The sequence below is a fragment of the Myodes glareolus genome, chromosome 1 (genome assembly GCF_982192425.1).
Source record: "Myodes glareolus chromosome 1, mMyoGla1.1, whole genome shotgun sequence".
Taxonomy (NCBI): Eukaryota; Metazoa; Chordata; class Mammalia; order Rodentia; family Cricetidae; genus Myodes; species Myodes glareolus.
Window position 1 is genome coordinate 127,805,154 of NC_142026.1, and position 25,330 is coordinate 127,830,483.

Sequence of the window (25,330 nt, forward strand, 5' to 3'; positions counted from 1 at the left end):
CCTCAGTGGCTAAAAACTGGGATAATTATACATAACCTCTCAGGGTTCCTGTGAGCTGGGAATGGTAGTGGCATTTCATTTGTATTTTGATAAATAAAGCTTGCCTGAAGATCAGAGAGTAAAACAGCCCCACTGGTTAACCTTACAGACCAGACAGTGGTGACACACACCTTTACTTCCAATAGCCACACTAGTTTACCATAGAAACCAGGTGGTAGTGATGAACACCTTTAATCCCAGCCCTAGAGAAGAATATAAGACAGAAAGAGATAGCTCTCAGATACAGTCTCATTCTGAGATTCCTGGAGGCCTGACTGCCATTTCCGACTGAGGTAGAGTGAAGAGCCAGTGGCTGGTTGTTTTGCTTTTCTGACCTTCAAGTTGAATTCCAATATCAATCTCTGGGTTTTTATTAATCATGCTACATTTGGGAGACACTCTGTCATGTGGTTCTGATTTGTCTTCTGTCCGATTACTATATTAAACATATATCTATATATGATATATGTCATATATAGACATATATCTATATATGACATATATCATATATATCTATGATATATAGATTATATATCAAGACATATATATCTATATAGCTTGACACAGATGCATGAGCTGATGGCTTCTCACTCCAGAGGCTGGGACAGAATAGCAGGGCTTGTGAGCATCCCTGGACTGCTCAGCATGTCTGCTGCTTGCTGCCCCCAGCATGGCAGCTCCAGGGAGTAAGACTTGTTCCATGCTGGCAAGCATTTTCCAGGTATCTACAAGATATCATTCACATAAGAAATCCAAAGTAGTCAAACTCACAGCAGAGAAGAGTAAAGGGTGGTTACCGGGGCTGAGCAAAGAGAGATGCTATATAGTACGGCTCCCAGCTCTGGCTTCTCAGTTATGCAAGATGGATAAGAACATCACAGGCCTACCGGCAATAATACTGTTGTATGCTTCAAAACTTGTCAAGAGGGTAGATTTATTTTTAAGGAAAAGGGGGTTATTTGGATCACAATGCCAATAGGTCATCATTATGGTGAAGCTGGGGTGTCAGGAACTTGGTGTTGAATAAAATATAATAATATGGAAGGCATGGAGATCTTTGGGTAGTAGTTCTTTCAAGGAACTGGGTGGAGTGCTGGATTTTGAGCATAGCAGTGAGCAGAAACTGGTGTGCTGGCCCCTCCTCTACCGCTGTGGTGGGAAGGGTCCCAGCTCTGCCTTATAGCAGTCTCCTTGGGAACTGTAGGCTGGGGAACCTTATGCATGCACACCAGGTGACATGAAATCAGGGAAGTTGTATATTAAAGTTGGCACAAGACAAGTTAGAGGCAGCAGGTAGTGCTCTCAATTCTGATGGTGACATTCCCAAAGAGAGAAATTAACATAATGGGAGTCTAAAGGCAAATAAAGGGAAGCCAAGGAATGGGATTGCTTCCCCTACAAAGACTCGTTGGGAGCGAAATGAAAGTCCTGCCTCTTCATTGAGAATGGTGCGCAGACGCTGAGAATGGTGCGCAGACGCTATGAAACAGCTAACAACCTCTAGTTGTCAGACTCAGCAAGCCATCAAGGCCTTTGCAAGTGCTTCTGCCCCAGCTACCTCCAGGCTCACCAAGGATGAGTGTGGCTATGACCCCCACGTTGGTAGACCTGGCTGGTTTCATGGTAGTAATGGTCAAAAGATCTACACGTGAGGATCCATGAGCCAACGTTTGGTGAGGCGTTCTCCAAAGCTGTCTAACATTAGTCCTCGACTTGGGACTTAGGAAGATAATGATGCTCTAGGAAGAATAGCAGAGCGGCATACAAACGTTAATCTCTTGCCCAGAGCAGAGTTTTCTCTCTGGCTCAGTTTGCTGTGGAAAACCAGCCACTCCACCCTCCCTCTGCTTATGTACGAGAGTTCCCCCCTCCTTCCTCCTGACAATAGTCATGTGCATGTCTCACGCATCATCCATTCACTACTATTTAAATAACCACGGATAAACAGGTAAATTTAAGCCTTTTAATCATAATTTCACATTATGTGTGTATGTGTGTCTGTGGAGGGTTATGTGTATGTGTGTGCAGGTGCCCTCTGTGGCCAAAAGAGGGCATCAGATCCCCTGGAGCTGAACTTCCAGTGGTTGTGAGCTAGCCAGTGTGGGTGCTGAGAATCGAACTCAGGTCCTCTGCAAGAGCAGTACGTGTTCTTAACCACCAAGTCATCTCTCCAGTCCTAAATTTGCAGACTGAAATGTAATTATCTAAATGATCTTCATATAAACTTTCCTTCCTAAAAATATACCCTCCAAGCTGTACATAGGATTTAAAATTTGCTAGTGGTGGCATTTTAAAAGGTAAAATAAAACCTGTAAAATTTTAATAAGATAGTAAATTTATCTCACTATCCTAAGATACTATTTCTAAAAATAATCAACAAGAAATTATTAGAGAAATATTTGATAGTTTTGTCTTATATTGTTATTTAAATTCAGCATTTATTCTACACACACTGCCCATCTTAGTTCTGAAACTTCTCCACTGCTCCTTGGTCCCACATAGCTAGTGACTTCTCTGTTAAGCAGCACAGTTTGATAAATGTTAATCATTGGAGATTTTCATTAGAAAGAAGAGGTCAGACAGTAGAAATCTCCAATTATTTTGAGGGCGGTGAGAGCAAGACTAGACAGTTTTTATGAGGCATGTTGTCTTATATGAGAAAACTGTAATTACCTTCTAAGCCATGAGTCAACATAAAAAATGTTACTCATTAACAAGGACAGCCTCGCATCACATGCCATTGTATGGCCTGATTTGAAATGTCTGATTTCTGTCTTTGGTAGTTTCAGAAGGTATTTGGTCAAGTAAGCTTAGCTGAACCCTGCAGACACCAAATATCTGCACGTTTCTGTTTGATACGATATTTAACAGGCAGATACAGAATAGGCTGGTCTCAGGGACTTCAGTGGCCAGGTATAGGAGGATCCTTAGACCAGTGCCCACTCACATGTCTGTTTAAAATCGACCCAGAAGGAGTCATTTGTGGACCTAGCTGTCACATTCCATCTTTGCCCATCTTTGAAAATACCCCAAAGGTGTTCCCATCTATAGCAGCACAACTTAGACTCTAAAACCAAATCCTTCTTCCTTCATCTCCCAGTCTTAGAATGAGAGAAAACAGAAAAGAAGTAGTGGGGAAGCAATGGGTCTCTCTGTAGTCGCTCATCCCATTGATGTAGTACCAAGTGCCTGAAAATGATGCTAAAGACCATTTCCTAGACCGGAGAGAAGGCTGACATTTGCCTAGTCAGGAAGCAGGGACTTGCTCTGGAAACCAGCCTGTCTCCCCTCTGTGGGGGTCGATTGTTTGATCTAGGCTTTTCCAGGTGTCCTGGCCTTGGGTCGTGAGCATATTCAGCTTACATTAATCCTAAATCAATGTTGGACCTTTGGGATCTTAAAAGATGCTTATTTCCCAAGAGAGTGGCCATTCCCTACAGTGGGACCAAAATCAGGGTCACAATTATGATGGATGCCACCTGCTTGCAGAGATTCTTCTGCCTGTGCCTTCCATATCACTATAGGAGCATCAGGGATACAGACACACACTACTGTGTCAAGCTTTGTGTGGGCTCGGTGGTTCAAACTCAGCCACTCACACTCGGAGCCGTCTCCCCAGCCTATCACAGTCTAGGTTTCCTTACCAACAGTTCTGAGCCCTGACAACTGCATTCTACAACAGGCAGATCTGAATGCCTGGCCACTTCTTGGATCTTTGCCACATTCAAGCTGGATCAAGCCTTTTAGGTCAAGTGTATTTTAACTACAAACCAATCCATGTTTTATGGGCTATAAAGTTGTTATAGAGCAAGCAGAAAGCATATTTCAAAAGCTCTAAAACTCCGTAGCAAACTCATATCATGTGGTGGCGGCCTTACTGAGTGTCTTCACTTCCTATGTGTTTCTTCCTCTGCCTGGTTGTCAACAAGAACGAGGGCCTTCGTGTTCATTCACAGTTCTAATGTTTGTTTCATGGACTGGCACTGATACTGTCTGTGCATATAGCCTAGGAAAAGGATGAGGTTCTGAAGGACTTACAGTCCAAAAATATTGGGACCAGCTGTTTGATGTTTATTATAAAATCCAAATAAGTTTACATCCCTATCAAAAGTGACCATAGGTGGTGGTGGTGTACGCCTTTAATCCCAGCACTCAGGAGGCAGAGGCAGGTGGATCTCTAAGTTTGAGGCCAACCTGGTCTACAGAGTGAGTTCCAGGTCAGCCAGTGCTACACAGAGAAACTTTGTCTCAGGGATGCCATGGACCAATATTCTTAATTCATCTGTCATATTATAAATTTTCCAGCATAATCCTCCCATTTCAAACAAAAATGAAAAAATTCATTCTACGCATGAATTTTGGTAGTAAGGCGGCCTGCAAAGATGAAGCCAATTTCATCATTGATCAAATCCCTTATCATAAGGTACAATCTCAAAATTACGGGGGCGAGGGGATACTGATCCTGCCTTGACAGCTGAAAAAAAAAATGGAACCTTGCATGTCTCATAAGAATAATTTTGGAAGGTTTAAATTCAGCTTTGGCCTTTTTGAACCCAAGATAATCTTCCTCTGCCACATCTATTGTCACCTCTCCACATGGCAGATGGTCTCACCTTGTGCTTTCTCATAAATGCCAACTCGTCACTTAGTCCCTAATTTAAAACCGCTGTTTTATGACTTGGCGTTGTTCCAATAGCTCCTGGATGTTGTGACTTAATCTATACTACAAAAGCTGTGTTTGTCTTTTGTCTTAGGCAGGTAGGGTTCCTATGACATAAAATTATGCATTTATTTATTTATTAGAGAGAGAGAGAGAGAGAGAGAGAGAGAGAGAGAGAGAGAGAGAGAGAGAATGAGCAAATGGGCATTATAGAGAGAACAACACAGTGAGATGCCACATAAGCACTCTGAAGGCATCTTCTGGGCCAGCTCAGATGTGGAACAGCGGGCAGGAGTCAGCTCTCTCCCTCCCTCTTGTGATCCTGGGGATCAAAGTGAGGTGGTCAAGTTTTGTGTGAAGTGTCTTTACCAGCTGAGCCATCCTGCAGGCCTGGCATGCCAGTTTTTAAGAAGGCCTTTAGGTAAAGGCTAAGGTGAAAGATGAGTTTGAGGTAGGATGTGGGTCTTTTTATTTCAGCCTGGTTTTCACGCCCCCATTAGACAGAGAAAGAGCCCACACCGCTCTGTCTTCAGTGCTGTGTGTGAGTGAAGTGTGCGTCAGCCAGTGTCACTAATGTCACTTAAACTGAGTCTTCTCCATGCTCCAGGCCCCTTGCTTAGAAATGGTAGAATTATAATGGAAGACTTAAAATCCAAAGCAACTTTTCTCAAGATTCTGTAAGAGTTAGTCTCCCTTCTCAGCACACTAGAACCATTTGTTGTGTTGATTCAAGTTGCCTGTTCTTTGTGCCCTGCCCGCTGAGCCTTTATGCCCACAGATCTGGACCTATCTGCATACATGATTCAGTGCAGGTGCTCATATTTAGAAACAGCACCCAATGGATGTCCTGCTTCATGCAGTTTAGGGTATCCTGGCTCGTTCTGTGAGCTGTTAAGTTGCCAAATCAAGGAGAGAAGGCCTAGGGCAGAGCCTGCGGCTGCCCTTCCAGCTGGCTCAGAGGATGCATCCTCCTTTTCCCAGTCTGCCTTTCTGAGCTCACTTGATGCCTCTTGTTAATGATGCTCCACACCTGGGGTGGGTTTTGACCTCCTTTCCTCCTCCTGTGCAGAGGGTGCTCACTGACCTTTCTTCTGTCTTTTCTATCTTTCTGCAACGGAAGCAGATGGGCATCGCCGGCTGCAACCGAAAGGGCTGCCAGCTGTAACTCAAGTTCCTGATCCAAGGACCACAGCTGAACCTTCCCAGTCCCCAGAACCGAAGGCCATGGAGCTCTCTGACAGTGACCGACCCATCAGCTTCAGCTCCACCTCATCCTCGGCCTCCTCCAGGGACAGCCATGGCTCCATTGGCAGCAGAATGACTTTGGTTTCAAATAGCCACTTGGGCTTATTTCACCAGGATAAAGAAGCTGGGGCCATAAAGCTGGAGCTGGTTCCAGCACGGCCGTTTTCCAGCAGTGAGCTGCAGAGGGACAACCCTTCCGGGCCACCGAACATGGATGGGGTCAGCGAGAGGCAGCCCAGGACCCAGTGGAGAGTGGACACGAATGGGACACCCCAAACCACTGCAGACTCGGACACCAGCCCCAAGCTCCTCTATGTGGATAGAGTGGTACAGGAAATCCTGGAGACAGAGAGGACCTATGTGCAAGATCTAAAAAGCATCGTGGAGGTAAGGCAGACTCTGAAGGCTTTTAAAATTGTCAAGCAGGAGACACAGGCTTGCAAAATAATAGAGGAAAGCAAAGGGCCTTGTTTGGGGTGGGGGCGATGTCTTCTATGATGCCAGAGGAGAATAGTAAAGCAAATTCTTAACTTAAGGGAAACCTAGTGCTATCACCTGGTCAATGGAGTAGTTAACAGTTGCATAGCAAATCAACTGTGTGTCGAGGGCAATGATAACGACACTGCACATATTCAACCAATACACTGTCTGCTAAATTCCACACCTGGGACCTCAGGGCGCCTCTCAGCTAGTGGAGCAGGGGCCAGAGGGTGCCCCAAGCTTCTTGGTGAGTAGATGCTAGATGTTTCTGAACACAACTGTTCTTACCTGAATCGCAATTCTCCATGTATGTCTTCAAGTTTCTGAAACTATTGCTACCTGGATCCTTGCCCCCCGCCCCACGAGAGGCTATGACTTCTCTGTCCTGGAGTGTGGGGCCTGCCGGGTGGACCTGACCCCCAGTTGACTATATATATGCATTGACCAAACAGAGAGCTGGGCTCTCTCTCTGTTGCTTGGTGTTTGGGGAGGGAGTAAATGGGGAAGAGAAAAGTTCCGGACCTTGTCTTGTTTTGCTTTCCTGTTCACATTTATAATGAACAATTTTTACATAATTTGCATAAATGATTACCATATTAATTCTTTATACAAATTATTCAGTTGGAGCTTTAGCTCACCTATGTGCCAGATCAGATCCCCTGAAAATTCAGTTATTATTTGACTGTGAATTATAGATCAGTTTCCAGGGGTAAAGATTAAGTAGGGCTTAGATATTAGTTCTTTCTTAAAAATAATAGTACTTCTAGGGTAAATCTGTGCCTTGCAAAGCTACTCACGCTGCTGCCTAGTGATGCACCAAACACCTTCTCTCTCTCTCTCTCTCTCTCTCTCTCTCTCTCTCTCTCTCTCCCTCTCTCTCTCTCTTCCCCCACCCCTTTCTGTATAACTAAAGTCTGTTTTAGATTTTTTTTTCCTGGCCGTGAACTCCTAGACCCCCTTCCCGTAATCCCCAAGGTCTGGGACCTACAGGTGTGTGCCACCATGCTAGCTACTGTTTGAGACTTTCTAATTCAGAATATTGTGTGATGCTTGCTGACGAGCACATTCTGCACCTAGTGCACACATGCTTACAGCCTTAGAAAAAGAAATTTGAAAGCATGATTGTGTGTGGAGTTCCATGGATGACAGAGCCAGACACTGTATCCTAAAAGCAGTTATGACATCACTCCCAGTAAATATAGAAAGCTAGCTGATGTTCAACCAAAGCAATATGTGGCACCAAATGGACCAAAGTGGCTCAATTTCTAATTTTCCACCATGATGTCATTTATGCTTCAGAAGAAATACCTGTGAAACTGCCCACAATTTTACAACCTCTCAGAAACTTAACGTTAGTAAAGTTGTTATCGGTTGGTGCTCGGTTTGCTTTTTTCTTATCGTTTTCTTAGTAACTTTTCAAATCAAACCTCATCAAAATTCATCTACCAAAAAAGAAATCTTGAGTTACTCAGCTGTTATTCCATGAAGACTCTCGGTTTTGTTTAGTCAAAGCTACTTGATAAAATTTGGGTGAGAAGAAATAAGATATGAATGAGAGAAACCAGATAGGAAGAGGTGGTTTTTCCTACCCAAGTTTCACCCTATCAGTACTGTTTAAAGCCATCCAGTTGTTCCTACCTTGTCCCCCGGCAGATGCATTAACGCTCTCTCCACAGAGGCTGGTGAGCTTGCCTCTGTGCTGACATGTTAACTCTCTCTCTCCACAGAGACAGGACGAGACGGGAAAGAGTCTCAGCGTTCTGAGCCCAACTTATGCTTTTGTTTAACTCTGCTTTCCTATCAATCAGTAGCATTCCCAATCGAATGGGCTACTGTCAGGGGTACGTTTTAACTACATATGTTATGAACAGAATCTCCATGGCTCCAGCTGAGGTTTGGTCGCTAGAGTTTAGGAACAGTGAGATTTTGTGAACGTTATCGATACAGACATTGTATCTTAAGATACAGACACTTAAGAGACAGAATGCAGATTGCTTTGTCCCAGCTAGCTGCTTTCGAAGAAGGGAACCTTGAAACCTGGGTGGTTGGGTTCCACAAGCCGCTTATAGGGACAAAGAAAATACCTTCTTTCCCATGTACAGAGATATTGTATTAAACCTATCCAAAATGCACAGGCCATATTTTTCTTTCTCTTCTCAGCAATGATGACATCTACATGTCCTTACTGAGTCCTAAAGCTTTCGGAACATTGGACTGTGTGTGCTGGTTTTCTCGGCCCCGTTGCTATTTTACCCCTTGCATTTTCACCCACTCCCTCCGTCTCTGGACCCCTGTCCCATCCACCACTGTGACTCTGTCTCATTCCCTGCTCCCTTCCCTTCAACGCCTTTGTTGCTTTTATCTTTAACATTTGGAAAGGGCAGATATGATTTTGGCTGTCGCCATAGCCAAATATATGGTTCCTCTATGTCATCGGTCACCGATGAAATGGGGTAATAAACATGAAAACAAGTTGAAAGTAAAATAGCCAGCCATACACTTTGTGGTGAGATGGGAATCCATAGCCAGAGGGTCTCTTTCATGTTTAATGGGTCTTTGACTGACTGGGCAAGGTAGGATTCTTTTAATCTTTCTAAATGATCTATAAAAAAGCCTTTGCGAGCCCCATGAGATTGGACCTCAGATAGAGCTCACAGCCTCTTTTACCCATTTAGTGGATTTTAAAATAGTTCAGAATGTTATATAATGCTGTGTAATTGGAAGTTGCATCCGCACTGCAAATGGCATCTTTGAACTCCGAGGTACCAAATTAGGTCATCTCCAAGGATCTAAAAAGACACATTTAGTGGGGGGGGGGGGGTAGATAAAATAAGTATTAACATGAACCTGTTCCTCCTGTCATACACCAGAGACTTGTAATGCTTTTCAAGTACCTTTATCTATGTTTTTAAAAAAAGAAATATTACAGCCTTAATGTCCAAAATTTTAACAGTCCAATCTTGAAATATTGTTTGTAAGGACCAGTGAGAGGGGTCCAACAACTTGAGTTCAATTCCCAGGGCCTACATAGTGGTCTACACATAGTGGGCCTGTGTGCAAAATATGCTACTTAGCATTTAAACTAATGGGTTTCATCATGGTATTTTCATACTTTTATAATCAGCTTTGTTTATATTTGCTCCCTATTACCCTCCCTTGTACCCCTCTCTCCCACAAATAGTCCCTCTTCTAGTTTCACATGTGTGAATGCCTGTGTGTGAGGTGGGAGGAGAGAGAGATGGGGAGGAAAGAGAGAGATTAATCCTGCATATATAAAAATGTAATTTTTATCTTTCTTGATCTGGATATTTCACTTAGCATGATGACTTCCGGTTCAATCCATTTTTCTGCAGGTGACATCATTTTATTCTGCTCTGGTGTAGATGATGCATTTCCTTTGTCTTTTCCTCTGTAGATGGGACTATGGACTGGTTTCAAATCTTGGCCACTGTGAATAATGCCCCAGTAGGCCTGATTGACACAGTTCTCTCTCACCAGTCAAAGCATAAGACTGTCTTCCTTGGGGACCCTCAGCCTTGCTCGGCAACTGTAACTCAGTAGGTAGAGTGCGTGCATAGACTGCATGAAGCCCTGGTTTCAGGCTGCATCACTGCATAAAAACCAGATATGCTTACCCATGCCTGTAATCTTGGCACTCTAGAGGTGGCAGAGGAGAATTCAAAGTACGAGATCCTTCTTGGCTACATAGTGAGTTCAAGGCCAGCCTGGAATTCATGAGATGCTGCCTTAAAAGAGGGGGATAGAAGAAAGTAGAATAAAGGCTTTGACTGAACAAGGGAGTCAAGCGTCAACCTCTACCCATGGTGTATTTGTTAATTGTGTGGGTAGTGTCAGGACAGGCGAAGAGCGGAGGGGGATTTCCATGCCTGATTCCAGATTTGTGGAAAGCTGTTCTGCCTGGTGTTGTAGCTTAGGGAAGGGTGTTGATGGTGTCACACCTGTCAGAGGGACAATGGCCCTTCTCTCGAGTTTGTACAGAATGAAAGAAGAAAACCAAAGCCAGGCCTGGGGATCTTGTGTAGCAAGCTCTGCCCAGATGCTGTGCTCTGGGCCTTTCAAGGCATCTGTGGCTGGGACAGATGGCATCTGAGATGGCCTTTGTTCTGGGACACCCTGCCCTGGAGGACAAGCGTTTCTAACAAGGCTCAGCTACCCAGTGATCTTGGGGAAGGCGGAATTGTTGGGTGTGGAAATGGCTGTGTGGGTATTCTTCGGATCAGCCCTATGCCCTGCACAGCTACCAAAGGAGAAAGGCAGATTTCACTGTCATTTTTCTTGCTTAGGCCCTCGGTGTGTAACTCTCCCTCTAACTTAAACAACAATGATCATGCTGATGCTTTTTCATGAGGCTCATTTAGATGGAAGCTTTCCCTCCTAGCCTGTCGAACCTGGAACGGGATAGCTTTTCAGTGAAGGCCTATTCTGTGGGTGGATTTAATAAAGAATTTGCACTGTAGTACTTGGCATGATTTCATCAACACCGCTAATGTGGCATCTGAGCACTTTCGTATGGATGCTTCTTTTCATTTTGCCTTCTAGGAGTTCTCATCAAAATGAGCGCATGGGGTCTTTCTTAAAACCATTCCAGATTCCTTTAGGAGCAAACCTGCTAATCCCCTGCTTGTGTAGACGCTATATGTTCAGCAATGGTTTTCACAGACTGTAGCATACACAGAATCGGCTTTAATGCGTTCCTGTCCTTTTTCACTATTGTTATTGTCACCTATACTACTGTCTGACCCCTTATCCCTACCCTGCCTCGCTCTCAGACCTAAACACCTCGAGAAGTGCAGAGTGACTATGAGCGTCCCTCTCTTCCCCTCACCGCCAGCTAATGTGGGAAGGAGGACCTTGTCAATGCTCTCACTAGACTCTAAGGGAGGCCGGGACACGCGTTCTAGCTGTGTCCCCAAAGGAGATAGGACACATTTTTATCAACGGCTAGTGTTCTCCACTGCGTGCTTTATATGTAACAAATACAGCCTCACCGGCAAACCTACACCATTCGATCCCCCACCCCCACCCCCAAAACTAATAAGGAAGAAATAGGAGAGGTACCAATAATGCTTGTGTGCTGAGGCTATTATTGTCCCAACTAAATAGAACCCCACAGCTATAAGCCTGCATGTACCTGCTGCTTCGAAATTGCTGAAACTGTGTCTTTGCAACAAAGAAATCCCTAAAAATGACCTTAGTGGCAACTGAACTGTTTACCATATATCAGGCATTGAATTTGTACACATATATAAATTGAATATATTATATGCATATAAATTGAATATGATTGTATGTGTATGGGTCCTCATTATATATTATGAGGTCTTCCCATAGGACTCAGAGAAGATTCAAACCAATGTATCTTTCTATGACTCTTTTCTCTCTACTTTCTCCTATTACCCCTAATTACACACACCCCCCCCTTTGCTTTCCTATCCATCCCATCCATGAAACTTACACTGAAGCTCTTTGGAATTCATCATCATTAATACTTCAAGCTAACAAAGAGAGCTACTTGGTACAGCCTGGTTTAAATGCACAGGCTGTTTATCTTGATGGTGTTATGGAAACCTTATGGGTAGAAGGGAATTAAAGAACAGAAGGGCCTAATGTATCAAACAGCAAACACTTACCGAAATTGTATGTGGGAGTTTCAAGGTTCTTGGCTCATTGCTTAAGTCCTTAAGAAATCGGAGTCTTTTATTTCATATCACACTGCCTTACTTTTAAAGACAATGCTAAGGGCATTTTGATGGGTGTGAGTACTTGAAGAAAAAGTAAACAATGAGAAAACAGGTCGTTAAAATTGATCTAGTGCAAGGAGAAGCTGGGTACTAGCCAAATCCACATCATCGTGGACGCATTCCACAGCAAACCGAGCCAACGTGTACCTTTACAGTAGAGAGCCTTTCAGGAAATAGTTTATGTTGTTAACCTTTATCAGGGTATGATTTTCAAATTACTTAAGAATTTGATGACAATCACATAATAATCCCTAAGGTACATAATATTATGGATATAATAACATCCTAGAATCTCTCTAAGAATGACTGAATTCAACATAGTGGACAACTTGCCCTTGAGTTTCTCACAGTCCTGGAGTTTCTTGAAACTTGGGGCTCAGATGAGTAGTTGAGATCAGTCTAAAGCTATTCAGGGTGCTGCTGGTCCAGAGGCAGGATTTGATTCGTAGAACTATCTTCCTTGTTCTGCTCTGGTTATAAGAATGCATGCACCGCATAGAGATTATAGATGGGACTTTTTAACACCTGTAATGGATAACTAAAGGCCAACTAAAGGAAATGCAGGTGATAGAGGGAAAAAGCTGTAGGAGTTTCAAAATGCCTAACAGTTCCGCTATAATAGGATACATGTGTTCCTTAAAATCGTTCTCCTTGCAAAGTCTCTTGTGGGAGAAGGAATTATGGAAAAATGGGGTTGTAATGGATTTGCTGCCGGTCCCTGACAGCTTGCTGCGGGGTCGATACCACACAGCAGGTCTACAAAACAAGGTGGCTGGTCGCCAGCCATGTGGCGGCTGACTGGTCCCGGGCAAATGGTGTGGGCAGGCACAGATGCTGCGAGTCTCCAGGACTGCTGGGGACTGGAAAGGAGCCAGGCCCAGAGAACATGCGGCAGGGAAGGTGGCTGGGGTCCCCGATGGCGACAAACGGATAGGTGGTGGATGGGAGGCACTGAGATAGACACACCATACAGAATAAAATTGGACATTTATTAGATGGGTTATAGAGGGAAAGGAAAAGGGGAGAAGGGGGAGAGAGAGGGGAGAGGGAGGGAAGAAGGGAGAGAGAGAGAGAAGGGGAGAAGTGTGGAGAGAGGTAGAAGCTGCCTCTCCGAGAGCTCAGGACAGGAAGAGAGAGAGAGTGGGGCTGAGACTGCAAGCAGGAAGGGAATGGGCATGGCTTGTCTCTTAAAGAGACAGAGCATTATAGGGGAACTAAACTCAGTACTCAAAAGTTCCATCAGTAGAAGGTTTACAAAATGGAGGCTAACAGAACTGGAGACATCATTTATACATAATTGTAATATATATAACTAGTTATAGTACATACAACAAGTGCTTACATAATTTTAAAAACTCCATCAGTAGAACGTTTACAAAAAGGAAGCTAACAAAACTGGAGGCATTGTTTGTACATAGTTACAATATATACAACTAGTTATAGTACCTATAACTAGTTCATACACCATTATAATATATGCATGGTTTATGCATAGTTATGTATATAACTAGATAGATAATTAAACATATACTATCACAAATCTGATTTGTGACCTTGGAAAATAAAATGCTGACGTTGACTGTGGAAGCCACCAGATTCCCAGGCCCCCCACCTCGTATGTGAAAAGGCGAGAAACAAAGGAAGCAAGGGAAAGAATGAAAAATCAGAAACACAGGAGAAAGATACGGCCAGCTCTAAGGACAGAGAGCTTCAACTTTAGCTATGATGGAGGAGAAAGGCCTGCCGTGGAAAGAGAATAAAGACTAAGGTGATGGTAGCTGGTGGCCAGGTGAGCTGTGCCTTCATGGTCTGTGTTCCTGCCTTTCTTCTAGAACTAGACGAAAGGGAAGCTTGAGGTTTTAAGCTAAAGTCTAATCGTTCTTGAACACACGATACACAGGAACACACATTCATATTTACCGAACAAGGGTCCTGTCAAAAATGACCTACTTATTCTTTGGGATATCCTAACTTAGCCTAAATTTCAGGAGATTATGTTGTACACAAGCCAAACCACAATTGGGAAACATTTCCTCTGGCCAGATGTGCCTACCAAATAAAATGTGTTGCCTGCACCTGGTAAAATGAATTGTGGAGCCGAGTTTACCCAGATAAAGAGAAGGCCTGAAGACAATGAAATGGCCAAGCACCCCACTCCACAGCGCAGACCACGGCAGCTTTGCCTGTTTACAGCCTGTCGGCTGTGTGCTTCTGTATTAACTGTGCTCGTGGCTCTCAGTGTCTCCCCTCTCTGCAAAGATTATTTTGCCATTTAAGGCCAATGACATCATTCTACTCAGCGTCTTAACTAGACCTGCTAAAATCATTTTTAATGCTAAAATATAAATAAAAATAGTCCAGTGGCTTGTGTGTGTGACCCAAATACCTAAGGAAAGGAAAAAGGGAGAAACTGTGTATTTGGGCTCACGGTGTCCACCATGGTAGGGGAGGTGCGGCAGAGCAGAGCCACTTCAAAACAAGTGGAAGAAAACAAACCAGCAGCACTGATGGATGCCTGGCAGATGCCAGTTAAGGTGAGGCCTCACAAAAACTCATGAATGAGGCCTCCAGGAAGCTTTTCTAACTTAGTTCTCTGTGCCTCAGACTTTCACAAAACAAAACGAAGAAATTGTAGAGCTTGGGCATGTGGGAAAGAAAGAGTTTGTATCATTGCCTGTCTTTAGTGAGCAAATCCAGAGAGTAAGTTGAAGGAATTCGCAAAAGTCAGAGTCATGTCCATCTTGGAGTAAGGCAAAAGCATCCCCAACTTACCCTTCCCCCCAATAATTCTAGTACAGGTCATCTTTGAGGTGAAAAGTCACCTTTCCCTCTCCTACAAGAACAGGTCTTCCTGGGTTTGTCACACATGCCGTTGGCAAACGAGTTGGTCCCTCTGGAGGCCTATTTTACACACCTCTATTCCAGGTGAGAACTGTCTCACAATCCTATTTAAAGCAAAACAAGGACAGGAAGGCTACTGATAGGATATGTAAAGGTACTCCCATTCAAACCATCCAGAATGCTCAAAGCTGACTTTGTGTTCATCCACATAGAGAAAGTTCCTACTTCAAAACTAGGAATTAATCAAACATAATGACCCCTCATGAGAAACAGACAATTACCGGTCATCAGGTAGTTTTGTGCCTGGGGTGGTAAGCCCTTATAAACAGTTCAAAGGGGCTATTATTTGAGCAATTAAAAGCTATCACTTGAGAAATCTGGTTTGGAGGAGTAACAGAAACCTAAGCAGGGAGTTTCTAGAGCAGAGGCTGCTGGGGGAGACCCTGGGAACATGGCAGCTCCTGGCCAGCCCTGACTGCAACCTAGGCTGATGGAATTGCTTTTGTGGGGCAGAGGAAGGTTTTCCTCACTGCCCCCCATATCCCTTCAGTCATTCAACATAGAGGTCCATGGTCCTAGGGAGACTGTTGTTGTTGTTGTTGTTGTTGTTGTTGTTGTTGTTATAAAGCAAACAGTAGCTTTTAAAGGCAGCATCATTCACCCTCTTATCCTCCTGGGATGGAACAAAATGATGAAAGTCTGGGCTTTCAAAGCTCCCAGCACTGAATCCAAACCTTTGCGTTGCCATTTCCCAATGAAAAGCACAGGTTCCCAAGAATTTTAAAAGTTTTTTTTCACCTGAAAGAAATGGAACGGAGAGTTTGGAATCCTTCGTGTCCAAGGCTATAGCACTAAGAAAACAATCAACATCTTAGGGAGAGTCATTATTCTCATTAAATGATTATTCATGCAATTAGCTCTTGTACGAAGCCAATCATTTCTGGTAGATTTTAAAGGGTTATAATGTCGGCAGACCTGTATATCTATATCAAAGTTTTAGTTAAGAAAATTATCTTGGCTGGACAGTGGTGGTGCAAGCCTTTAATCCCAGCACTTGGGAGGCAGAGGAGGAAGACCTTTATGAGTTTGAGGCCAGCTTGATCGACAGAGCAAGTCCCAGCACAGCCAAGATACAGAAAAACCCTGTCTTGAAAAACCAAAAAAGAAAAAAAAGAAAAGAAAAAAACAAAGAAAAGAAAAAGAATTTAAAAAAGAAAATTATCTTAACTGTGTGTGTGTGTGTGTGTGTGTGTGTGTTCATGTGTCTGTGTGTCATATCACATGTGTAGAGGTCATAAGACAACTTACAGTTCTCTCCTTTAGGTCCCAGGAATCAAGCAAACTCAGGCCATCGGGTCTTGGCAGCAGTACTTTTATGTTCTGAACCATTTCACTGACTCTTAAATTTTTACTTTAGAAAGATAATGTTATCTGGGCTGGGGAGATGGCTTGGTGGTTAAAAGCATATAGTGCTCTCCACGAGGACTCAGATTTGGTTACTAGCACCCACATCAGACAGCTTACAACTCTAGCCGATTCAATTTTCACTTCTGTCCTCCCAGAGAACCTTCATCCATGTGTACATGCCTACACACACACACACACACCTAATTAAAAATAAATTCAAAGTGTCTTTTAATTGCAAGATACATATAGCATGCTGTACTTCTGAGCATACCTTACATACCTACATGGAATTGGGATTCATTTCTAACATAGCCAAAGGTTTTCGTAGTGGAATGGATCTTGCCCTTCAGATTTTAATTTGGGCTGAGTCGAACTGGGGTTGATTTAATGGACAAAGCTCCTGGTCTGGACTCCGGGCTCATGTGACAATCAGCTGTGTGTCCAGAAACAAATGGTCAGTCTGATGTCAGCTTCTTTCTCTATAAATGAGTCTAATTCAGAAAGCCCCCATCTACAGATGACTGGCAATCGCATCCCCACCAGCCTCAGCTCTCAAGAATGCAGCCCAGACACAAATGTGTCTTTTGAGCTGCCAAAATAGATATTTCAAACACTAGACAGTAAACCCTGTGTCTTTACCCAAGAGGCCCAGGCTGTCACTAAGAGCCTATTTACCCTACATGTCTAAAATAAGCTTAATTACTTGGTTTCATAGCCTACGGCAAGTAGAGGGGTAAGATGAGGTAGGTGTGCCAGTGCCAACAAGCCAGGGGAAAGACTTCCTCAAAAGACTAAAGTTAGACTCTATGGAATGGGTGCAAACTCATCTCAATCACACTGATGAACTTTATTAGTGAACTAAAGTTCAGACAAAACTAAAGCTTTCAAGCATTATTTATTTTATTTTATATGTATGAGTGTTTTGCATGCATTTATATGTACATGTGTGTGTACCACATGCATGTGTGCCTGGCGCCCAAGGAGGTCAAACCAATGTGTCAGGTCCCCTGGAACCAGAGTTATGAATGGTCATGAACCACCATGTGCGTGCTGGGAACCAAGCCCGGGTCCTCTGTAAAAACAGTAAAAGTAGTAACTACTGCCGTCAATTCAGCCCCCTTTCTGATAAATCTAACTAGCAAGAAGTGGTCATACTGTAATGGCTGCAGCATCGAAAATATGTTGCCTGATGTTTATCTTTCATAAACAAAATGAGGCTCTTTAATTAACTTTTTAAGTCGTCACCATACTATTGTCCATTTCCAGAACTTTGTTCCCATCCCAGCCAGAACTCTGGACCAGACCAACAGTAACTCCAGAGACCGAGGTGGCTCAGTGCGTAAGAGTGGCTGCTCTGCTATCATGGGGCCCAGAATCACAGAACCCACACTGGAGGGGGCGGGGGGAGAGGGGAAGAGGGAGGAAGGAAGGAAGGAAGGAAGGAAGGAAGGAAGGAAGGAAGGAAGGAAGGAAGGAAGGAAGGAAGGAAGGGAAGGAAGGGAAGGAAGGAAAGCCAGGCATGACTGCATGTGTCTGTAACCCCAGCACTGGGAAATGGAGACAGTCAGATCCCGAGGGCTCTGTCCCCAGCCAGCAGAGCTGAAATAGCAAGCTTCCAGTTCAGTGATTGGTAATGACAATTAGAATGACAGAGGAAGTCGTCCCACATTCTGCTGTAATCTCAGAGTATGCATACATATATGCAGACAGAGAGACAGACAGACAGACAAATGTATAAGTACAACCTGCTGAGTCCATTCTTGCTGTTCATGAATATATGGTCTCAGGACTTTCTGTCAGATAACCAGTCAGGGGCCTCCTCTTTGCTGGGCAAGGCCAGTTCTCCCTTTCTCAGCAAGTTCTCGGTCTAGAGGTGAGATCTTTGAGATCAATATATTTTTGTGCACTCATCCAACACCAAAAATGAAATCGTAACTCATAAAAAGTAAAACAAACAAACAAACAAACAAAAAACAACAATCCCTATAAGGAAGGGAGAGGGGACTCTGGCAGTGACAGACACACAGTGAGTGAGAATGGGGAAAGCTGCAGGCCTCACTAATAAGAAAAAAAAGCCCAGAGCATGCTGTAGAGGCTTTATCAAACTAATCTGTACAGAAACCTGTTCAAAAAGAGGTCACAAAGGAATGGAGAAGGGATGCAGCTAAGTTTTTTCCCTAAACTGCTTTCAGGGTGTGCGTTGCGTGCGTGCGTGCGTGCGTGTGTGCCGCGCACACGCATGCTGGGAGAGGCCATTCTTTATACTTTAAAATATTTCCTTTTGTTATTTTTAATTAACACAGATAAACTGTGCCCTGTTATTGTAGATTAGGCCTTCTGCCGGGCTGATGTGGAGCCATTACCCGCAAAGTCCTTGCGTTGTTATTAATCCGTGGAACTAATTTCAAATAGCCATTTGTCATGAAAATAAAACTAGTTGTTTTCTAATCAGAGAATTACTGAAGCTTGCTCAGGGGTTCAAAAAGTCTCTTTCTGCATCAAGAAAAGCTACCAGTGTCTCTTCTGTTTGGGAGCAGGCCTTGCCCCTTAGCCTGCACTCAGACTACCAGCAATCAGTCTGTGGGATGAGAGTAAGGCGGGGCTTGTGAGTTGGCCTACAATGAAATGAATGCGGAGTCGCCATGCAGAGGGCCCCTTTTGTTTTTGCACAAAGCCGGGGATAAATCACTCCCCCTGGGGTCTGTTTTAAGGCCTGGACAATGCTGTTGCAAAGGGTGAGGTTAATCTGCTTTTGATTAGAAAAGCATTTCTTTTCTGCACTGAGGCAGGAGTTCATCCAGTGTGGGGAAAGAGTTAAAAAGGAGAAGCCGGTCTCAGGGTCTTTGTCATCTTCCAGAGATGGTGTTGTAAGAACTGGCCCCTGTGACAAAAGAGGGGGCACCGGAGGAATGCTGAGCTGGGTTGAAATTCTAGGCTGCTCCTGCCTCCGAAAGAGAGTGACAGGCCTTCCTTAACCCTTGCCTTTCTGGCTGTCTTTACCCTGGTAGCAGATGCTCACATTGCAGAGACTCCTTCTGCCCCTCATGAGGGACAGCCTGGAGCGCAGTCCCCCACCTCTGCTGTGTGAGAGCGGGCGCCCTAGGAAGACGCGAGGAATATCCTGCAATCACTAACAGGATAGCCCCAGATGCACAGACACAAAGGGCCGCGGAAGAATGAGCTAGCTAGGTGTTTAGCTTGTTTCCTCCTTAGTGCTGAGAGAGACCCCAGAAATAAAAGCAAGCAAAGTCAGGGCAGGGACGCAAGCAGGAAGCTGGAAGCCGAAACTGGAGCAGAGAGCATTGAGGACCGTGCCTTTCTGTAGCTCCCAGGAATACCTGTCCAGTGGCGGTACTGTCTCTACCGTCTGGGCCTTCCCATATAAATCATTAAATGATAAAAAATAGTGTCCCACATACTTGCCTACAGGCCTCTTCTTACTCAGAGCTTAGAGAGACAGGATGGTAGACAAAGAGACGATGAGATTGGCGAGTGGCTGCACTCACAGGACAAGGTTTGCATAGGTAATATTTTTAAAGAATATATGGATAGCTATAGCAGCAATTTGTTGTCTGTTTGTACTGCTGAGGTTTGAACCCAGGACCTCCTCGTGGGTGCTAGGTAAATGCTCTACCAGTTAGCTATATTCCCAGCTCTACCTTCATGATCTGAACAAAAGTAGACAGTGCACTTTTCACAGAATTGCAGTTTCTGCCTCTTGTAAGGAGGCAGGTTTATGTGAGGACAGAGTGTGCCGCTTGAGGCCAGCGGCAGGGCTCATCTTGGAAGATCTTCCTCCAGATGGGTTCCAGGTACAATATGAGGCTAGTATACCAGCCTGCCAGTCATGCCCTTCTGAGCTCTGGAGAATGGTGGTTTATTGACCTCTTTTCAAGACTCCATTGCTTTTGCTCTTTAGAGGGAACCCTACAAAGCCAGGCCTTCCATGGCTGACCACCCCAGCCCTATGCTAGGTGTCTGGCACCAGATATTCTGCACGCACTGGCCAGTGGCAGTAGCTCCAGGGTGGCCTTCTGGTTCTCGGTTTCTTCCACAAAAGCACTGTGAGGGAAGGAAGATAGAGCCACTTTTGGTTCAGAAGCAAACAAACTGTACTTGCACGCTGAGGTGTGTACTAAGCTCTGCTTCCATGTGCTCCTCTGCTACCGGTGCCAACAATGGCGCTACAGTGCTTGCTACCAACCTCTGTGGTAGCAGACGGGAAGACACCAAGAGCCCTGCTACCCATCTGTGTGACTCGGTAAATGGAAAACTGAGCTCTCCTCCTCCACCTTTTTCATCTCTCTAGAAAATTCTATCCAGATAGCCCCTACCTTGGTGGCCAATTGAAACCCATTTTGTGTCTGGGTCAGAGTTCCAAGAAATTCGGCACTAACAACACAAGGCTTTGTCTTTAAAGCTGTTTCTTCTGCACTGGATGAGCCCTGAGAATGCACGCTAGGAGAATTAGCCGTGTGGCTCTTACAGGCTTTGTAGGCTAGTTGGAGGGGGGTGCTTTAATTTATCAAGTAGCTGATATGATTTGCCACTGTCTAATTTAAGTTAAGTGGTATTGGCAGTGTCTGTGTGGGAAAGGCATACCTGTTTGAATGGGCCGTTACCTGGTCTCTATTTCAAAGTTCCTAAAATTAATTTCTGGATAGGCTGTGGTCATTATCGGATGGATGACCTAGGTGTGTTTGGGCTTCTGAAATCACTAGTCATTTTTCTGGCTAGTGAAGTTTTTAAACCATCCATTCATGTAGCAAAACGAGACTCAGAACTCACGGGGGGGAGCTGCAGTGGATGAGAATATGTGTATATGACTCTTACCATGGAACTGGTTTGGTTTCTTTTGGGCTTGTTTGTTTGAGACTTTAAAATTAGCACGGTACTGAAACTGTAGGCGGCAGGCAGAAGCAGCTGTGTATCCTAAAGGAGTTGAGAGCAGACATTAATGAGAAGAAAGGAAATTGATGTATAAGCAGGTCAGGAGACACAGTAGAGTCTGGATGTTGGTGACAGGGGGCGGGAAGCAGATATAGTGGAGATTAGCTGATGAGAAACCACACCAGGAAGGAATGTGGGCAAACAGCTGACAGCCAAGAGTTGGGTGTGAAATGGGAGCGGTAGGGGCTTCAGGTGTAGCCTGCAGTGGTCCTGGCACAGGGTAGCTGCCAGGTAAGGAAGGGTGGTTGTGTTTGATAGATTCCAAGTAAAGCTACATTTGACCCCTAGAATAAACCAGTGACAAATGTCCCTCCCCCATTTTTAAAGATAAGTGTTAAAGAGTAAAGCCTTTTACGTGGGATGCAGGGCTTCAATGCTTGGCTGAACTGCAGGTCCAGGTGTACATACACTTTGTAACTTATTCTCTGAATGAACCCGGAAGAATGACGGGAACTTTCTATGCTTCCAGAGAAAGGGAATCAATAACAGCTGAGGGTGTGGTGCAGACTCAATGAGACGATGTTGATAAAGAAGAGAGTCGGTACCTAGCAGTAAATCGAGAACAATAATGAAATAATGGATAGCCATGAAGGGGAGCTAGATCCTAATTATCTAATAATATACCCTAATTTTACTGATGTTTAATTTTTCCACCATATAAAAACCTCTTTAGGATTTGTTTGGTTTTCCCTAAGTACCATGATTCAAATAGTACCAGTCATTCTCTGCTTGTGATGGAGATGAATTGGCTTCTCATTTTCAGGTACTTAAAAGAATTGCCAACGTCTCTCATGCATCCAAAATGTCCTTAGGCATCCACATTTTTTCCTTTGAGGACGTAGCCTTTTCTAATTGCCTCTGTCTGTTTTCTTTCCTAGTTTGGTAGTAGGAAAGTCAAAAGCAAGTTTTTTAAAATGGTATGTGAAATCAACTAAGTAACGAAGAAATAAGGAGAAGAAATGGAGGAAGAAAGACACAAGAAGGATGAATGAGGCCGGGCAGTGGTGATACACGCCTTTAATCCCAGCACTTGGGAAGCAGAGGGAGGTAGATCTCTGCAAGTTCAAGGCCAGCCTGATCTACAAATCAAGTTCTAGGACAGTCAGGGCTATGCGAAGAAACCCTGTCTCAAAAACAAAAAAAGAACAAATCACAAGAGAACAGTTACTTAGCTCCCTGCTTACCTGTGACAAAGGGCAAAATACACCAAATTTGTTTTGAGGCTGTTAATTGGTTTTGACTTGTACTTGAGAACCAAACACCACCTTATTCTATAAAATGGGACGTGTGACCTGATGAGCTAAGCTGATGAAGTTTTATAGACAGAAAAGGCTGAGGAAAGCAGAAACAAGGACAAAAGCTTGTCAAAAGTTACTGTCCTCACGGGTTTAAAATAAGGAGACTAGCATGTATCATGCATGTTGGGGATCTCCTGGTTTATTGGAAACTGGTGTCTAGCAGGGGTGACTCCATTCTGGGCTGATCTGAAGGTGAGTAGGGCTGGAAGCATGTCCCAGACGGCAACCTCCTACAGATTTCTTCTTGTACCAATCTGGTCAGTGTCCACAGGGAGCTGGGTTCCGTGCCTTTACCTAGGGGATTCAAGTAGACATTCTGGTAGCCCACTGTCCCGCACTCGGCCTCACCAGCAAGAACGACGCGGCACTTAGGATTCTTCTGCAGTAAAGCTTTAATGCGTCTTGAGAGGGAGAGCATCAGCTTCCAAAGCGGAGACCCAGAATGAGGGGAACCCAGCCCTTATAAAGGAAACAGTCCTCGCTTCTGACGTGTCACTCTTGGATTGGTCTGCTGCCCATTATCCCAGATGATGCCTCGGAAGTAGGCAGGGATGCAGCGGTAGAGAGTTACCAAGCACATGCGCTGGGATTAAAGGCGTGTGCTACAACACCTTGAACTCACAGAGATCTGCCTGTCTCTGCCTCCCAGGCATTGGGACCAAAGGCGTGTACTACCACGCCTTGAGGTCACAGAGGTCAATCTGCCTCTGCCTCCCAGGCATCAGGACTAAAGGCGTGTACTGCCACACCTCGAGGTCACAGAGGTCAATCTCTACCTTTATTCCTTGAAGCAATGGAGAATGTGGTTGCGGCCCTCCACAGCCCACCTTGAAGGTTTCTTTAATGTTCTATTAAACTCTATCCAAAAGCATATAGATCTGCCTTAGAAATGCTTTCCTGTTTTGTTCTGTTCTGTTCTGTTCTGTTGTTCACTCCTCGGTAGCTGAAAATCCTGATATGATTAAAGGAATAGAAGGTTGTAGGTAAGGAGGAAAGAGGAGTTGGCTCCTCAACAGCACTTCTGCAGGGTGCCATGTGTCCACCCTTATTTCACAAGAGCTTCTACACATGAGAAGGTGGCCGATGACCTTGGGAAACTTGAAGCCTATTTTAGGATAGAGGTGTTTACATGTTCACATGTGTGCATGTGGGAAGGAGAGTACATACATGTGTTTGCACATGTGTGCAGAGGCCAGAGGTCAGCATCACTGTCTTCCTCTATCACTCTTCAGCCCGTTTTTTGAGACAGGGTGTTTTCCTGAACCTAAGGTATGTGGATTCCAGTAGACTGGCCGGCCAGTGAGCTCTAGGGATATCTACAATGGTCACGAAAAGTGCAGGAAAAGATAACCACCCCGAACACTAAGAACTCTTAACCTATTAGGCAGAATCAGCAGCACATTGTGTCTGTGATAGGAGCTACTAGGGAGGCTGAGGTGAGAGAATTGAAAGTCCCAGGCCAGCCTGGGCCGTTAGCAAAACCATGACTCAAAAACTGCACAAAAGGATGAATAACTGAATCAATTTTTATAGACCTCTCCTCCGTGGACTCTGTTCTGTGTAAAGCCTTTAGGAGACCAACCCAAACATTCCCAGCTGTAGTGCTTGTCTTTTTACTCAAAGGGTCAGCTTTTAACAAAATCCATGCTTCCTCCTCCTTCCCCAGGCTTCTCCTTCTGGGGAGAGCTGTCAGCCGGCCCTCCACTTCTCCCCTTCCCCTCCTCCCCCCTCCCAGTCCCAACAGGTCTAGTGTCTTGTCTCCTCCCTGTGAAGAAATCTTAACGACCTTGTTCAGAGGGAGGAAGGGAGACAATAGAGAGCCCTGAGCAAGCACAAGTGTCATTTGTCACAGCTTGACTAGAGGGCCATTCCTTGCATTTTTTCACTGGTTTCATGTATTGAAAACGGTATAGAAAGTAAATGAGGCTGAAACCTCTGGGTTTATTACTCCTTTATCAAAACATCCCCGAGTCCTTAGCAGACATCCCCACATTGTCAATGGGACCAGCCTCTGTATGACAGATTAAGAAACCTGAAGTGAGACCTGACCTCATGTCAGCTGCGGGGCTGCCCCTGACTCTAATGCTGGGTGGGAGTCCCACCCCCACCCTGTCGCTCTTTCCCCTTTCTCTTCTTTCCACCTCTCCATTTTGTCTTTTTAGTTTCCTTCTTGCTGTATGGTTTCCCTCTCTTTCTCTTCTGTTTTTAATCCCTCTCTTCTCGTCTCTTCTCTTCTCTTCTTTCTTCTTTCCTTTTTTTCTTTCTCCTCTTCCCCCTCTTCCTCCCCTCCCTTCTTCTTCTTTCTCTTCCTCCTCCTTCTTTCTTCTTTTCTTCTCCCCCACCCCGCTTCCTTCAGAGATACAGAAAAGATCCTTGTGGTGTCCAGTGTGTGTGTCCATGGCACTTCTCATGCTAGTCTCTGTGGATGTGAAGCTTCATGCCATAGACTTGAGATAGCATTGTCTCCATGTTGTTCCTATATCCCTTCTTCTACAGCCAAATATCTCAGATCTAACACTACTCTATTACCCCTCTTCCAAATGGTCAATATCTTCTTCTAGCATTGGAGTTAGACATTCATTCCTGCCCAACTTTCCTGAGATTGTTTCTGGGAGAGGTGAGGGGCATCATGGCAGGTTTGTGCTTCA

General features: G+C 44.5%; 1 protein-coding gene across 11 annotated transcripts in view; it reads left to right on the forward strand.

Moving 5' to 3' along the window:
* Nucleotides 1-25,330, forward strand: part of Plekhg1 (pleckstrin homology and RhoGEF domain containing G1) — a 213,637-nt gene that overhangs the window by 127,264 nt on the left and 61,043 nt on the right. For 7 of the 11 annotated variants that reach the window (XM_048419742.3, XM_085688166.2, XM_087911942.1 and 4 more), the window contains one exon: nt 5,823-6,331. In XM_048419742.3, the coding sequence (XP_048275699.3) occupies nt 5,924-6,331 (408 nt within the window). In that variant the 5' untranslated portion in view covers nt 5,823-5,923. Of the gene's footprint in view, nt 1-5,819; nt 6,332-25,330 lie in introns of all 11 variants that reach the window. The other 4 variants (XM_048419745.3, XM_085688177.2, XM_087911943.1 and 1 more) reach the window with 1 other exon arrangement.